Source organism: Bradysia coprophila (genome assembly GCF_014529535.1).
Source record: "Bradysia coprophila strain Holo2 chromosome X unlocalized genomic scaffold, BU_Bcop_v1 contig_128, whole genome shotgun sequence".
Classification (NCBI taxonomy): domain Eukaryota; kingdom Metazoa; phylum Arthropoda; class Insecta; order Diptera; family Sciaridae; genus Bradysia; species Bradysia coprophila.
In genome coordinates, this window is record NW_023503295.1 from 398,187 (window position 1) to 416,263 (window position 18,077).

The window sequence follows — 18,077 nt, forward strand, 5'->3', positions numbered from 1 at the left end:
AACAAAAGATAAACACGGTCCAGCATGTTTTTAACTTATAGACAGCCCTAAACTGTTAATCGTGACCGATTAAATAAAGTGTTACCATTCGTCATCTTTTCCGCCCATTGCTTCTTACTTTCGAAAATTCTAAGAACATCAGTTTTTCACCACACGACTTCTTTCGTCCTCTTTCTTCAGTAAATTAAACGTGGCTCATACACTTGAAGTGAAAAATGTTAGCTCGCTCCGCTTGCATTGGGTTTGGTAATTCTTTCTTTTAACAAAGAAAATTGGGTGTAGGCACGCTTTTCATTTTCTACTCCATACAGTCTTGAAATAGTTATTTACATAACAAGGGGAAAGTAATTTTATTTGGCGAGTATGCAATGTTGTGCTGGCGTGTAGATGTGTCAGATTTTACAATTCTGCAATTTGTATATTGGAAAGTTTTGAAAAAATTGCCATACAATTCTGGGTCGAAAAGTAATCAGGAAAATTGCCCTGAGATTTCACTGTCCAACATTTTGAGACTATCTTGTCGAAAAGCAGAAAATAGTTACTTACATACGCAAAGTCTGCTGTGGATGGTATACTTTAGGGAATTTCGCGAGTTGCAGCCCGACCGCACATGGACCAATTTTCTAGAAATTTTTTTGCAATTTTGTCCATGAAAACGACTAAGACAATGAATTGAAGAAATGATTTTCATTTTGAAGTTTTCGTTGTGTGGAAATGTCCTTTTTTCCAAAAATGAAAATTAGTAATCCCAACCGATTGGTACTCCTAGGTAATGGGACAAAATTAGTAGTCGGTCTATTAAACACAGGGTATTTTAATCGAAGCAATGAGACACCCCTCAATTAAGAGTATGTTTGACAGAAATAATTTAATCGAACGAGAATGGATTGGCATTTGCTTCCCGTCTCGTTCAACGGTTCAACAGCATCTCTTAAAATCTATTTAAAATCTATTGGTCTATAGACCAAAAGCTATTTTTAAATCCATCAAAAATCTCCTAAAATCCTCCTAAAATCAAGCTGAAAACCTCATAAATTCCTAAATTAGGAGGGATTTCATACCGTGGCAGCCCTGGATATCGCCAAATCTTCAGGTGATTGGGGAACAAGCGGTCTCCGATTTTAATGAGTGATAGCTCGTTGGATTCGTCTTTCAATTCTAGGAAACACGTATCTTCACTTTTTCTAAAAAAATTGTTTTCTGTAAAAAACGTTCAAAAGTGAAGACATGTCAGAGGGTACCGAAAACAGTTTTTCGACAATAACTCAAGAAAAAATTATTTTAAATTGTTGTACGAATGTCGGCCTTGGAAAGACCTACAGGTAGAGTATACGCACCGCTTGGTGCGAGTAGATCCACGAGAGTTATGACTAAAAATATAGTGAATGTTCGGATAGTCCGCCTTCTCTGCAGCTTCGATGTTCCACGGAACCAGTGCCGCCTTTTCCATATAGGCCAAATGGGCAAATGCCCGTGGCGCCCGAAGTGGAGCAAAAGAAAATGGCGCCCGAGGTCCTTAAAAAAAATTTAGCTTTACTAAATTAGCGCCTATTTTTTCAATTGCCCAATGGCGCAAATGCAAATTTTTTCAGTCTTTCCGGGGGCTCTACAGCTGGAACAGCATCTGGAATTAGTACTATGGCAGTCATTGTTTATCGTCTACTATTCTTTTACGTTATCAATACAAAAGCGCGTCGCTGTGCCACGATCCAGATCAGATCCAGTGTTAGTAATATCAAGAGAAAAATTATCAAAATTTTTCTCGCAGGATTTGAGTCAAATAAAGTGTTAGCGTGTAGCAAATGTCCTCAGGACTCCGGAACAGTAATAAGTTTTTCAATCGGACCAATATTTGCTACGTGATAGGAGTTTGGAAAAACGATATGATCAAGTGGGAGCGAAGTACCAGCTCATTTAAAAATTGTCACAAAACCCAGCCTTAGTTTTTTATTGATAAATTTAGTCAGTCAGGCGACCTGATCCACCCAAGACAAGGGCCCAGTTTTTATTTAATCACAATTGTCCAGCACACAATAACAAAAAAGAAAAGAAAAAAAAACTCTCAACCACAAAAAGAACTCTGAATTTGTTTGTTAAAAAGTTCGTTTCTTACTTAATTTCTTAATTCTCATTAATTAATTTTCTTAATTTGCATATGTTTACTCCCCGATCAATTAGTATGCATCATATTCGTTTCAGACAAGAAATATATTTATCGTTTAACGAATTGTTACACAGAACAGAATGACTAAGACTTCCGTTGACGATTTTGTTTTAATCTTTGGTTATTGCATTTGCATTTGCTTAAAACTTTTTCATTTACATATGTCGTTTGAAGCGACTTTATGTTAATAAAAAAATGAATGAAAAAGGCAATTGAGTGTACTTAGTACGCGTCGTGTCATGAGTGACTCGTTGACTCTGGAGACTTTGTCAATGACAAATGTTTTTTTTTTTTTTGGTTCATGAATATATACCATCCTCGTGAGTACACCTTCGATGGTATATATTATACAGAATCGAGTACATTATCTCAGCCACATGAAGCGGGCTCTTGTCAGTTTGAAAATTTATCATTGTGTGTCATGTTGTTGGCAGAGAGAAAACCGCAGCCAGGCCTGTTCAGAAGTATAATTTATGAAGACTCACAACGACTGAATTGCTATAGAAACCGTTTCTCCTAACACAACAAATCAAGTCAACATTCACAACTCTGATATTTCGATAGTGATTTGTTAAATGTCGCAAGATACCAACAGAAAAAAAATCGACCGAACGAACAGTAAGATTTATTTACGTTGGGTAAATACTCACACGCATAATGTTTGAACAAATTGACACGGAATTGTTCTCTCCCTTTTTTTTCTTTGGAACAGAAGAAAAATAATCAGACGAAAAATAAAGTTAAAAGCAGCTCGTGTATCACCCAATCGTATCGAATATTTCCATATTCTGTAGCAATTCATATGATTCCAATAATAAAGTTGGCAGATTGATAATTGAGACGTAACACGTACAATTGGTAATCGTCTTTTGTGTTTATCTTTCGTTTACAAGTAATAACAAGAACGACAAACGCAAACATAAATATTGTTTGATAAATGTATTCAGCAGATTCCCCGGAGGCATATTGGTGATATGAGATTAATATTGTGAATATGTAATGTGGAACTGCGGTTGCTGAAGATATAAACTGGCCGTCGGTTATATTTGAATCTCTTTTTGCATGAATGCGTTCAGTTGGAATTTTCGTACAAATTACAGAACTGACATAGAAAAATCTATTAAAAACTCTATGAATGAAGGTTAATTAAACGGAAACTTTTAGACTGCTCAATAATACAGGAAAGACCAAACCAATTTCAGCCAAAATTTGCTTCAGCTGATTTTCAGCTGGATACACTCTTACAGACAAAACTGGCTCTGCATGTTTATTGCTTATATGGTTCTACAACTAGCACGCGCATGCGTGTACTGTTAAATCCGTATACACGCTCAAAAGCAGTTTAGTTAAGGAGAGCTGTAACGAACTTAGGCTGAACTTTGATTACTTGTTCCTATAGCCATTCAGTGTAATCACACGCGGAGAATAAATGGAGATTATCAAAGTTTTGTCAAACTACCCCCGCCGTCCTACAGCTCTTCTCTTTCAAGGACGCAAATAAACCAGAGCACCGTTGGGTCCATTTTATGATTAAACTTACGTTATCTACGTTTTCGACCTTTCTCTAAACCTTCAATGCAAGTTTCGAATGTCGGATCCAGTAGAAACTGATATAATCAGTTCTTTAATGATATAAACTGTACTGCACATAGCTCACAGTTTGGGTCTGTTTGGTGGTCGATTGTCGACGGGTCCAATTACAAAATCGGGTAAATTGTCTCGGTATGTCTCGGTTCCCTGAGTAGGACAATGTCGCACTACGACATGTATCCGTTGGTCTCAATGACGTATGAATTTTCGCTGTAAAAAAATTAAAAAGTATTTGAAACGAGGAGTCATCTGGCGTGACATGAGTTCAAATAATCACTCTTATGGTCTTCACTGCCTATCGTTAGTACAATTTCGAAGGAAGACATAGATTACTCATGCATGCCTACCCTAAGAAAGGTAGTGAAGATCAATAGTGTGGTTAATTGAAGTCACTACTCTCCAGCACCATCGGAACCATCGGAACCACAGACGTCGTTAAGACCAGCGAAAGCTTGTTGCGTACTGAGTGCACCAAGACCTATCCAACACACATTAAATGGAAACTTTGTATTTTCTCCACAAAATTTTTCGCTTGGCTGCCAAGTTAGGCTTGGCGAGTTTCCAAAGGATTTTTGCAACTTTAGTTTTTTATTGTAAATTTTCCCATTTTTTTCTTCTTTGGAACCATTTAGTCATAAAGTTCCGAAGAATAAACCCGAGAAGAATTTCATAAAGTCATGTAATTATCGCAATCCGTTATAGTTTCACAATTAATGTGCCAATACTAGCAGATATGCAGAAAGACGACATGGCACATGTGGCTGTAATAATTACCAGTGCTGAAAAAAGCTCTTCCATCGACTATCTAAAACTACATTGAAAACCGCAAAAAATTTATCCGATCCGATCCACAAATGGCACTTATTTCTTAACTAATTCATGCAGAAAAGCTTTTTTATTTTCCTCGGTTAAACTGAATGAACATCTGCTTCAATAACTCATCAATACATGAATTAAACTGATTTTAACTGTAAATTTAAAAATATAACAAAATTTATAATTTATCGGATCGCTTCATCTACAATAAATTCAAGTTCACATACAACAAAACGTGAACGATATTTTATATAGTTATACCGTGTTGGTTGTGCAATATTCTAGTTCTTCGTTGGATCGGAGCTAAATTTCCGATATTCAATGTAATTTGTAAAGGCGATCACTTTTAGTTAGACTGGATGTATATACGTACACCTCATACACATATTATCCATTATGCTGTGTACATTATGCATAACCGTTGTTGTGGCTCTCTGCTGCCTTTGTGCTGAGTTAGATGTTTTACCACTTTTTCTTATATTAATAAAAATCTTCTAAATACGTTCTATTATACCATTAAGTAGATGTAATGCAATCGCATTACCATTACACAAATTCGAAATTGTTTTATTTATTGATACAGATTTTGAAGAATATTGTGTGTAAAAGCTGTTCGGTAACGTTATACGATTGAACTAACACCGCCCATTTTGCCTCCGTTTTATATTAAATCCATTTTTACCACATTTTACTGACGACGAAGAGAAACGGTTACCAAGAAAATTATTCACATCACGATTCGCCATTAGAATAATTCACTTGTAGTTAACCGCAAATTAGGAGAGATGAAATTCATCTAGATCTACATCTACCAGTGTTACCACACATTTTTACTGTATATCGATGATGATTGACTGAAAAAAATCCTAAGAATGTCGTGTTGCATAGAACATGTACACTCAAAGTGTGTGTGTGTGTGTTATTAAATGGGTAAATGATGTTCAAAACATTTCTATATTTTACGTGGAAAAAGTATTGACAACATAATTTGAAAGGGGTTCCCGGCGACAGATTACTATATTGCAAAAAGAGCCGGCTACGCAAAATTATTCTTTGTTATATATATCAACGTTGAATAGCGGTTTTCAAATGTCATTTTCACATTGCTAATCTCACTTACTTCTGCTGAACAACGACTGTTGCATTTATTTATGTGGCAGCGTGAAAATTGCACCCATTTTACCGCCTCGAAAATGATCGATTGTAGCTAATTCTATGGAACGTCTACGTGATTACCGTTATTTATTACCAGTCCCACGTTAAATATCGGAAAGAAAGTCCGACATTTAGTCTTTAATATTACTTGACTAACATCACCCGACCTGATGTAAAAAGTGGAAATTTTATTTCCACCGAGATTTCCGATCAATAGTAGATTATGGCCTTTGTTTGGATTTTTTTTTCTTTTTCAAGTGTCAAGTGAGTCGAAGGCAAGAGCTTCAACACTCGCACTTGGCAAAAAAAGGTTTCAAACCATAGATTAAGATTGGCTCGTTCGGTATGTGTTTTTTATATAGATGGAAGCACGAGGTTTCGGTGGGTTTTGAAATTAAGAGTCAATTCGCCAATTTCTCAGCCACTTGGCAAACAAGCTCGCTACGATATTATTGAGTTATAGCTCAGTCTGCCATTTTTTACAAAAACCTGAGTAAGGAGCAACACAAAAAGTTGAAACAGTTTGAGCCCACTCTGACGTCCGCACCATCAATGGCCAGCCATCAGTCAAAGTATGGTCAACTTTCAAACAGTGGGTGAGTGCGGAAGTCAGGATGGGCTCAAATTGTCGGCCGTGGACAGGCCAACAATCCTACAAAGTTTAAGATTTTGCTAAACAAGTGTTTTCACCACCCCTTCACATCATATGACATGTGCACAAATTACACCCAAACTTATTTTGGTGGATTTTTTTTAGTAAAAAATGGCTAGAATTGAACGACGAATCGAATGAAATATAGCTCAATAATATCGGAGATAGCTTGTTTCAAAAATTGAAAATTTGGCTGACGAATTGACTCTTAAGTTTCTCTACATTGTAATGTCAAATATATTTACAAGGTCTTTTATTTGTGCTAGGTAAAGTCCTTTTTCACCAAGCAAAAATTGTCAACAGCGTGTGGCAACGTATAAAAAAAACCACCAGAAACTGGTGGCGATCCACTCCTCAACGGACGATTCATAAACAAATTCTTTAATCTTTTACGTAAGGTATTTTACTCACTAAGTGCCTGGAAATAGTTATTTTCACAACGCAGGCAAGAAAATTTAAATTTTTTTCCACTTTTCTTCCCTAGTTGAACAATACTACATTACGTCCTTGTTTGGAGATTTTTATTTTGGCGAGAGTTTAGTTTGTAGTTAGGTAAACTCTTGTGGCAAAATAAGAATCAATTGCTCAAGGTATTTTACTTGCGAGGCCCTGCGAAGATGAAAATTATCGCAAGTGTCAACTGTGTCCCTTGCGAAAATTTCATTTTAGCAGGGTGCTGTTAGTACATAAATATTACACTTCTATTCATTGACCAATGATGAAAAGTTGAAAGGCCCAGTTGAAAGGCGTGAAATTTGTAGATCCGAGACGAAACCGATGCCAATATTCACACGAAAACATGAATTTTCATTTAGAGTCTATTACAACCCTAGAGTTGTAATAGTCATTTTCCTAGCTAGCGTTCAAATATCGCTACTTCGTCGCTTATTTCCCAAGTCAAGAAAAACGTTGTTCCTAACGTATGTGAAAACGCTTTTTAAGAGTGATATCGCCGAATCTTCAGGTGATTTTTTTAACTTTGGGAACAAGCGGTCTCCGATTTTAATGAGTGATAGCTCGTTGGATTCGTCTTTCAATTCTAGGAAACACGTATCTTTCACTTTTTCTAAAAAAAATTGTTTTCTGTGAAAAGCGTTCAAAGTGAAGACATGTCAGAGGGTACAGAAAACAGTTTTTCGACAATAACTCAAGAAAAAATCATTTTAAATTGTTATAATGTTGTACAAATGTCGGCCTTGGAAAGACCTACTGGTAGAGTATACGCACCACTTGGTGCGAGTAGATCCACGAGAGTTAAGACTAAAAATGTACTCAATGTTCGGAGAGTCCGCCTTCTCTGCAGCTTCGACTACACAGCTTCTCTGTAGCACTCGACTCAACACTCGATGTCTGTTTCCCTAATGAATGTACATACCAGGTATGGCCGATTCTTCAAAATCTGCCGATTTATATTGAACGCACTCATTATTTTTTGTCAAAAGAATATAATGGGTGCGTTAGAATCCATTTTTCGAATCGTTATTTCCTTCGAGGTGACATTAGACTTATACCTTGGTGGTTTATATTCATTGTATTTCCCTCCAGCTTGCATATTGCAGACATTGAGCTTGATTGAAATTTACTAACATGAAGAACAGTACGGTTTTCGACGCATATCAAATAATTAATTAATTTCGCAATAACAACCACTTGACAGTTTCATCTTTGAATTGAGATCGCCACTTTCGATCATCTTTCGCAGAAACGATCAAAATCGGATAAGATTCGATCCAAGCTGCGGCATGCTAAAATAACGGCTTAATAACCATACACATTGAACAAGTATTAAAGTTACCCAAGAATATATCGACGCACACGGTACAATTACACGTCAATCAAGATATTATAAAGATACAATTTCACCGACAAATGTTCACCAATTTTATAATTTAATTAAAAACTCGATCCCATTACGAAAATATTATTGCTCCGTTAAAACATGCTTAAGTCGTTAACGATATTTTTCGAATAAAGCCAATTCTCGGCATGTGTATACAATCGCATTGTCAGTGTGGACTGACTAATTAACAATTTATAAATTGAATTTATTAATCTTTTTCAATAAGTATTTTATAAAAGATATAGCAACAAACTGAAAATTTCTTTTTTTTCTCTCCAATTTTCATTACAGATTTAAACGCCAAATCTTAAACAACAGCAAAACATTCCAAATTATTTATAAAAACCAAAAAAAAAAATTCACACACAAAAATCATGAATGGTCAAACCATTGAATCAAGCGCAAATGGTGATATTTTATCACAAAATCAACAGAAAGGCTGGTGGACAATCGGATTGATAAATGGTCTGTATAAATATATGACCGCAGAAACGTTTGGATACAAATTGAATGCAAATGGAGCTAGTTTAAAGAAAAAACAGCTATGGACATTAGAACCGTCGAATACCGGAGAAAGTGAGTGTATTTTCAATAATTAAATACAAATTTAAATTCTTTATTCCTCGCATTCGTTTTCGTGATGTTTGTTTGGATTAAAAATTGTTTTTTTTTATTTTTAATGTCAATGAAAGTGTATTCCGCCGCTTTATTATTATGTAATGACGCCACTTGCTGTTTTCTTTGATTAATAATACGTGTCGCGTGTGTAACATTATAGAATTTATGTATTCCCTGTCAGAAACATTAGTCGACATTCATACACAATACAATAAACGTACATCCGTCCGTGGAATGTGCTGGAAGCGGTAAAGTTTGCAATAAATGAAACATTTTATTGATTTACCGTGTCCTACCGTTGCCAGTCAACACACCAAAAAAAAAACTCCGAATATATTTCCTACAAATTGGAATTTATATTTGCGAACTAATCAACTCATACCAACGAATGAATGCACCATCATTGGTGGTGGTATATTTCAAAGGTGTATCCCACTGACAACAACAATTCGTCTTGTCGACAACCATATACTGCATGTAATTCGTTTCCACTCTCAAATGTACATGGATGTCAGACCGAGAGCCTGCGTGCAAATCAGTCCGTCATAAGACGTATGCAGTATTGTTATACTATCAAGTATACCAGAGGAAAAATGTTTCTTTTACATATCTTTATACTGTAAAGTGCACTTTACAGTTGAGCCAGCGAAGAAATCCCACGAAAATTAAAGAATTATTTTGAGCTGAGAATACAAAAAGCTTTGCTAAATAATTATCGTATCACAATGTCTGTGTCCTTTGTAGCGCTTTCGAAAGCTTTGGTTTTTGCTTGCTTCGTCTGGATTCCTTGTAAAAAAGCTTTCGAAAGCTTCAAGCTTCCTTCACTGAAGTGAAATACTCTACTTTTCCAATGAAATCCAAAATAATCTCAAAGCTTTCGAAAGCTCTCTCCAAAGCACACAAACAATGCGATTCGGTGTTTTAGCTTAACACGGCAGTGCCTTGGAAAAAAAAAGAGTTTTGCAAGACATAAACATTGTCTCAACTAAGGCTCTGTTTTCAAACATATTTGTTCCAAATAATCTTTCAATTTATGTTAGTAAAAAAAAATTCTTTAAGTGAAGTCGCTTGACGCTTTGTCACGAGTAATGAAAAGTTGAATCTTTCGGTAAGCTTGTCCTAACGAGGCGAAGCCGAGTACCCAAAAAATTCAACTTTTCCAACACTCGTGACAAAATGTACTATCATGCTAAACGAATTGCAAAACAGTGTCTCAGATCTCGATGTAGTAAACAAGGTTCTCAACCACTTCTAGAACCATTTACTGCATCTCAGCTTCATATAAAGTCACCAAGTTATGATACAGCGTTTTTCGAAGTAGTTCTCCCCTCGTCTAGTCTAGTGTGGCTCAGGTTTGTCTTTTTCACTTACCTCCCAAATGTTTCGAAATTTGCTTGAAATAGAGACATGAGGTGCGATCTCACAACATAGGTCATACATTTTTTATGAAAAGGTGGAGTGTTTGGTATCATTTGAAAGCTAAGGGTCACAGCTTTGCGATACAAGTAATCTTTTAATGTCTGAGTCCATTATAGGTGTTGGAGTGCTTGGCAAAGTTCGCCAACTTTGGGAAATTTGTATATTTTAGCAGATTTTGAGGTCTGAATAATTTTTTTTTAATTGAAAAAGTGATTTAATTTTGTTTTTAGATCATTCTAAGCAAACCCACCAAATATCACCGCCTGTCACAGACGACAAGCATAGTAACAGTTTTACTATCTGATCTATTACTTCATTTGATCGAAGATTTTGCTAGATTGATTTCAGAAATCTTTTACTTCATTTGTTTGGAACATGCTTTTTGCTATATAATACCTCTTGAGTCAGAGTTTGTCGTTTATTATTACTGTCGTTGACGATAACAGATGACAGCCGTCTGTAACAGGTTAAAACTAAAAAAAAAAAATTGGCGGAAAAAAATTGCCATGCAAAAGGGTCAAAATTTTCGATGAAAATTCGACATGGTTGCATAGTAAATACTAATACCAAGAAAAAAATAACTTTTAGAACAAATTTTAACCTTAAATTTAAAATTTCAATTTTTCGGAAAATCGGAAAAGAAGAACGGAAAAGTTGGGAAATTTTTTTCCACTAAAAAAACTTTGAACCTTCCAGCTTTCATTTGAGCCCCATATGTCCTAGCGGAGAAGTTGGGGAGGAAATTTTGGGCACCCTATCCAAAAATGTTCAGAATTTCAATCTTTATCGATGGTGTAGTTTTCACGCCTTTGTCATCAAATGCACAAAAAAATCAGTTTGAACCTCCAATAGGCATACGTTTACAATTGTGTCCTTACTAACGACTAATATGTACGTGGCTCTCGCACTATAAAAACTGTGCAAATTCACCACTTCAGTTTGAAGATCCTAAATCTATTTTAAAATAAAAAAAAAATCGAGTTGTCCCCTTTCATAAACTAATTCGATTTTTGGATAATTGAATTTCATATGCTCCGCTCCCTCAAATAAGAAATCCCCGACATTTAATAATAACAGTGACAACTACAACAACAAAAAACTGCGGGCTGCAATAACAATAAAGGAAAAATCGTTTTGTCAACGTACACAATATTCCACAGTTAAATTAATATATTGCAGTGGGTTATAACATCTCAATACGGTACAATTATGTGAGTCACGCTTTCGATATCATGCCAAATAGTAGATAATCTTCTACGATAATTGATGTGATTTGGTTGCACTATTTGCAAAACGAAAATTGGTAATTGTCGAGTGTAGCGGGATTAATAATAAAAAAAAAATTGATAAGACTTTCGACGAAAATGTTTTCAATTTTATCTAATATGACTGAATTACCCGCGGAACATTATTTCCACATGTCTATAGCTGGTTGTAATTGGTAAATTGGCCTCGATCATGTGCAAATAAATGATAAATTTGTTAATTATTCGTAACCTCTCTGCACTAACGATCGGAATACATTTTACATTGTACAAAATCATTTCTATGAAGGTTTACGATCGGGATTAACCCAAGATAGAGTGACGTACCGTAATGGTTGGATATATACCATTTTACGATTAGTTGATCAATTGATGCGAGAGATTAAAAATGAAAAGAATGAATGCATCAACTCTCGATCGGTTATATCGGTTATGAATAAAAAGAAATTTCACGGCCAAAGAAAACAATTCAAAACAATAAAAGCCGACACTCTCGGCACAAAATAAAAATTTTCGGATTTGGTTTTTTGTTCTCTGCATTTAATTAAGCATAAGAAACCGACAGATCCATGTGTGTTATACGCGGTCGCATTAAATTCCTTCCACTGAATGTTTCGAAACCAAAACGCACCCACAAAACACAAATTATCACAAATTCCAGGCATAATCTACCTGCGCTCACACATGGGCAAATATTTGTCAGTGGATCAATTCGGTAATGTTCTCTGCGAATCGGACGAACGTGATACCGGCAGCCGTTTTCAAATTAGCATAGCCGAGGATGGATCTGGCCGCTGGGCATTGCGCAACGAATCGCGTGGATATTTCTTAGGTGGCACGGTCGATAAATTGGTTTGTACCGCCAAAGCACCGTCCAAAGGCGAATTCTGGACCGTTCATCTAGCAGCAAGACCACAGGTGAGTGATAATGGAATGAAAACAATGAAGAAACAAATGAAAATTAAGATGTTGCTGTTGTTGTTGTTGCCGACCGAGTCTGCATAACATTAACGTCGATCATGATACGGAGAGTTTTAAATTGTTTGCTTATTAATAAATAAGATCACTTAAGACACGATTTAAGATCTAATTAAATGTATTTCCAACGGTATATTGGGTATTATAACAATTTCTTTTGTTTAATTACATACAGGTAAATTTACGCTCCGTTGGTCGAAAACGATTTGCACATTTATCTGAATCGCAAGACGAGATTCATGTTGATGCCAACATTCCGTGGGGCGAAGATACGTTGTTTACATTAGAGTTTCGAGTCGATGAAGGTGGACGGTATGCACTACATACCTGTAATAATAAGTAAGTGTTGCGTGTTCGTATTTTGCTTATTTTAATTGTTCTACTCCATAGAACTTACAATGAAAATGCTAAAAAAAAAAATTATTTTCTGCGCAAATATAACCATACTTTCGCATTAATATCCATATTAGAATGCGGTTGCAATAATATGATGTAAATTATTCCGCTTATGGGAAGGCATTTATTACATTAACATGGAGGAATTTAAAGGAATAAATTTCTGAAATGATTTGACCTTGTTCATTGTAATAATTACACACAAATCCACACCTTTTCCACCGACATGACACCGCCGAGGAAAAGAAAAACCATTTCATGCGAATTTCATAAACGGATTTTCTTTGTGTATTTTGTGAACAATGGAAAGAGGGTAACGGGGGAATTCAGTTACAGTAGAAGTTTACACCAGACTTTCAATTTGCATTAGTTTTCCAGCCAATATTTTGTGTTCTAATCAGAAACTAGCAGTTCAGTCAGTTCAGTGTTCGGTGCAATTATTGTACGCACGACGCTGACTTTGTTCATCGGAAGTAGGGAATGTAAACCGATTTGAAACGAATCGGTTCACCGGGTTTTTGGACATGAATAAATTGCGGTTTTTTAGTCACTGAAAACCCGATTTTTCGGTTAACCGATTTTTAAATTATGTTTCTTCTAAAAGGATTAATTTTTGAAAAATCTATTTTATTTTATTCGGAATAATCATCGACAGCATGTTTGCCAACTGATGATGAACGATTACAACGATTAACAATCAAACTCTTAAAAATTATAAACAACAAATGAAACCTGACGAAACTTAGAACGAAAACCAACTATTACTACAAAAAACTTGAATAAGAAAAATAACGATCGCGTCTTAGCAATACTGAAACCAATCTTCATCCAACTACCCGGCTATGGTATCAGAAAACATATAAGCCAACAGCGAATTTCAGTTCACAATCAATTGACAGAGACTTAATCAAACGGCGATACGTGGCCCTATTGGCTCGCGGGTCAACTAAACGACTAAAATTGTTAAAAATCCTGGACAAATTGCAAACCGGCTCGAAAAAGCCGTAAAACGTGCGATGAGTCGGAACGTGCAAACACTCATGAAAATGGAGGGACCTGGAAGGTCGGTTAACGACGAACTTTAAAGCGAGGTCGGGAGCATCAATACGACCGCTGAGAAGATCATGCACGAAAAATGCGCACAGATTTAGCCTTCGCCTCGACAGAGTCTCGATCCCGAGAGTTTCACACCTAGACACATAGGAGGGAAGCCTGTAATTAGCGTCTCTCCTAACAGTCCTACGGAGGGCATAAATGACAAAGTTCTTTTGTATCGACTCGACCTTGGCTACTCCATCGGTTTGCCAGGTATACCATACAACCGAGGCATACTCAAGATGCGAGCGAACGAGTGCACAGTAGACACTAACAAGCGCTCTCAAGTTGGTGAAGCCGTAACACATTCGTTTCATGAATCCAAGCATCGAATACGCTTTCGATACAACATATTCAAAGTGAAAATTAAAATTGAGCGCACAGTCAAGAAAGACTCCAAGATCGCGAATAAGCGTCACACGTTCCAAAATGGAAGCGTCGATATAGTAGTTGAACAACACTGGATCTCTGGATCGGTGGAAGGAAATCACCTTACACTTATCAACATTTAGCGTGCCAAGGTCACGTTGAAGCAACACACAATCGAGTATAGAGCTCACACGAAGAAATATCTTCAAGTCATCAGCAAACAACAGAAACTTGGCCGAAGCAAACACTGACGTGACGTCATTGACAAAAACAATAAACAAAAGAGGACCAAGGTGACTACCTTGAGGAACTCCTGACGTAACGTCAAACGAACGTGACTTCCAACTCGACAACTTCACGTATTGGGAACGACCACTCAGGTACGAGTGAATCCAAACGAGCTTGAGTGAATGCTAATCTCTCTCAACTTCTGCACTAGCAAGCTGTGAGACACTCTATCGAACGCCTTACGTATGTCAGTGTACACAGCGTTACCATTTACAGGAAATTTAATTTAATTTCGCAAAAATTAACCATTTTCTTACTTATTACTTTCATGTTATGCTACAATTGAAAATGTTGTGAGATGCACTAGATATATGGTCGAAGCAGGACACAATCCCATGATTCTCAGTTCCTTAATTGCGAGTGCAGTTAGTGTACTCTTAGCAGCGATCAAGATTTTCGAAATGTCGAAATAAGAGATCGGTAAATGACAAAAGTTAACTACTGGAAAGTTGACAACTCCAAACAAATTTCCCTTTATTTTTTTCAAACTGTTCTAAGAACACGTACAGCAATTATTCTTAATCTTTTTCAGTTTTAACAAGGCTGTCCATATCGCAGACATGGATAGAGGAGAGAGATACATAGTGAACTTTCACAGTTTTTACTTAACAAAAAAACAATTGCTTTAGGCACCCTAAATCTAGTTCTGCTGTGATTCCTCGACTCTCCATTGTCAGCGAAACTTGTCTACCTTGCAAGGATAAATTTGAATTAAATTCGATGAGTCATGTCTTTTAGAGGCTCGCTAGCAGAACGTTTTTGTCGTCAGAAATTTCTGGGCACACTTAACACTGTCATAAATCATCGAAGAAGAAATTTGATCACAGAAAACTCCTAAGTTTAGTATTTATAAATCGGTTAGCCGTGGTTTTTGAATAAGAAACGAGCCATCAGAACAGTCGGAGCGTTTGCTGCGACTGAGCCCCGTACAAACCCGTATATCTATTGCGTACGTGACCCTAGTGCGTCTATCACCCTACTTTGACCGTAAGCCTATTGCGCCGGTTAATGTAGTTAAAGTAAAATTATTATGTAATGTGTGCATCTTACAAATTGCGCATAGCGCAATTACGAAGCCCCGTACGACGTTCCTTTCAAATGAAACAAAAATTTCAAATCGCCCTAAAATTTTATTTTTTTGAAGGGCCTAGTATCGGCCTCAGTCCGAGGACCCAAATTTAAAATTTTTTTCAACAACATTCTATTCGGCCTTTGATTACCTTTCAAATGAAACAAAAATTACGAAAAACGGATGAAATTTGCTCGAGTTATATGTAAAATACACATAGGGCCCTAGTAGTGGCCTTAGTCCAAGGACCCAAATTTAATTTTTTTTAAACAACATTCTATTCGGTGTTCGATTATCTTTCAAATGAAACAAAAATTACGAAAAACGGATGAAATTTGCTCGAGTTATATCTAAAATACACATAGGGCCCTAGTAGTGGCCTTAGTCCAGGGACCCAAATTTAATTTTTTTTCAACAACATTCTATTCGGCCTTTGATTACCTTCCAAATGAAACAAAAATTACGAAAAACGGATGAAATTTACTCGAGTTATATGTGAAATACACATAGGGCCCTAGTAGCGGCCTTAGGCCAAGGACCCAAATTTAATTTTTTTTCAACAACATTCTATTCGGCATTCGATTACCTTCCAAATCAAACAAAAATTACGAAAAACGAATGAAATTTACTCGAGTTCTATTGTAAAATACACATAGGGCCCTAGTAGCATTTCACTTCTAAGGCCCTAACTCACGGTCCACTCACCCGATTTAAAAAAAACTTTTTTTTCCTGGATTGGTATTGACAATACCTATCATTTGCCGTGTCATTTACATTTCTATCGTTTATTTTGCCATAAATATCACCAAAATACCTTAAATCACTTAGGTGGCCCTAACTCACGAAGGGCCGACCCGAATATGCCCATCTTCGAACTTAGCCTCACTATTTCGACTATCTTTCAGGGAAAAAAAAATCTTTGAAATCGGATTTGATTTACTCAAGATATCGACGTGACGGACAGACAGACGGACAGACGGAGAGACAAAATTTTTATTGCAGATTCGTCATCTATGAACATAGGCAAACACTTTGCCCTTACCGTCTGCTTCGAATTCCATCAATTACACACGGCATCGTAATCCTATAAGCCCCTTTGTACTTCGTACGGGGCTAAAAAGCGAAACCACGGTTTTTTAACCTGTTACAGACAATTGTCATATGTTATCGACAACGAAAAATATTAAACGACAAGCTCTGACTAATGAGATCTTATTAAGAAAAAGCATGTTCAAAACATGTAAAAGATTTCTGTAATCAATATCTGAAAATCTTCGACCAAATGAAGTAATAGTTTGAATAGTAAAACTGTTAATATGCTGTGAAGGAGTAGTTTGGTCCCGGTTTGCATGGGAAGTTTTACACACTTGCCCAATAAAAAGGATTTTCCAAAAAATTTCTGAAATATAATCGATGTAAAGAAGTTATACTTGCGGCACGTATAGATACGTACTGGATGTATATCACACGCGTTAGTTGTAATATAATACAAGACTCATGTATTAGTCAACGACACAACACAACTTACGTGTCGCAAGCACTACACTGAGCGAAATTTCCTACGTGCTATGCGTATATCATTCGTGCCCTCTGTAAAAAAGTGTGGTAATGTAGTTATACAGCCGGCTCGAATATAATACGTGCGAGAAGTATTTCTCTTCCACAAAGATTTAAAAATATGAATTTTATTGAATTCTTCTACGGTAGACACCATATTAGCAGCTTATAGTAGTTATTATACATTTTAGAAGTTATTGGTAACAAATATTTCAAATTAAAAATTGACTAGACTTCTTTGGGAACCGGGGACCTCTGGATCATGAGCCAACGATCTTTCTAATGTTGCAGTACAGTAGTGTTGGTTGACATTTCTTATTGTTGAAGCGTACTTTAAAAGCCATATACGTATGTGGCGTATAAGTTACGCATAGAACGTTATAAAGTATCGGACATAAATAATTATATGTCGTTTTTTAACATAATTGAATTTAAGTCGACTTGATGGCATGATAGTTATGGATTATCAAAATGCTTATAATCAATTTCAGATAATTTCAACTTAAAACAACTTTCTGATATGATTACGAAATAAAACTACTTCACTAAAAATGAAATTATTTTGTCGAGATTTCTCTAATTTACTAAAAACCAATTTTGTAGTTGATCTTCTTCAAGTTAAGAAATATAAATAAATATGATCCAAATTCAATGTTTAAGACCAACATCCACTATATACGTTAAACATACGTGATGTGCGTTTAATTTCCGTCACACCCGTAAGTTATTCACATTCCACGTACATCACCATAATACGTAGCACATGAATGTTCAAATCTGACAATCGAAATACGTAACTACGTTGT

General features: G+C 36.1%; 1 protein-coding gene across 1 annotated transcript in view; it reads left to right on the forward strand.

The window, feature by feature from the left end:
• LOC119067679 (protein singed) overlaps nt 1-18,077 on the forward strand; it is a 40,805-nt gene that overhangs the window by 15,553 nt on the left and 7,175 nt on the right. The window contains exons 2-4 of the mRNA XM_037170792.1: nt 8,509-8,793; nt 12,181-12,437; nt 12,673-12,836. Of these exons, the coding sequence (XP_037026687.1) occupies nt 8,592-8,793; nt 12,181-12,437; nt 12,673-12,836 (623 nt within the window). The 5' untranslated portion in view covers nt 8,509-8,591. The remainder of the gene's footprint in view (nt 1-8,508; nt 8,794-12,180; nt 12,438-12,672; nt 12,837-18,077) is intronic.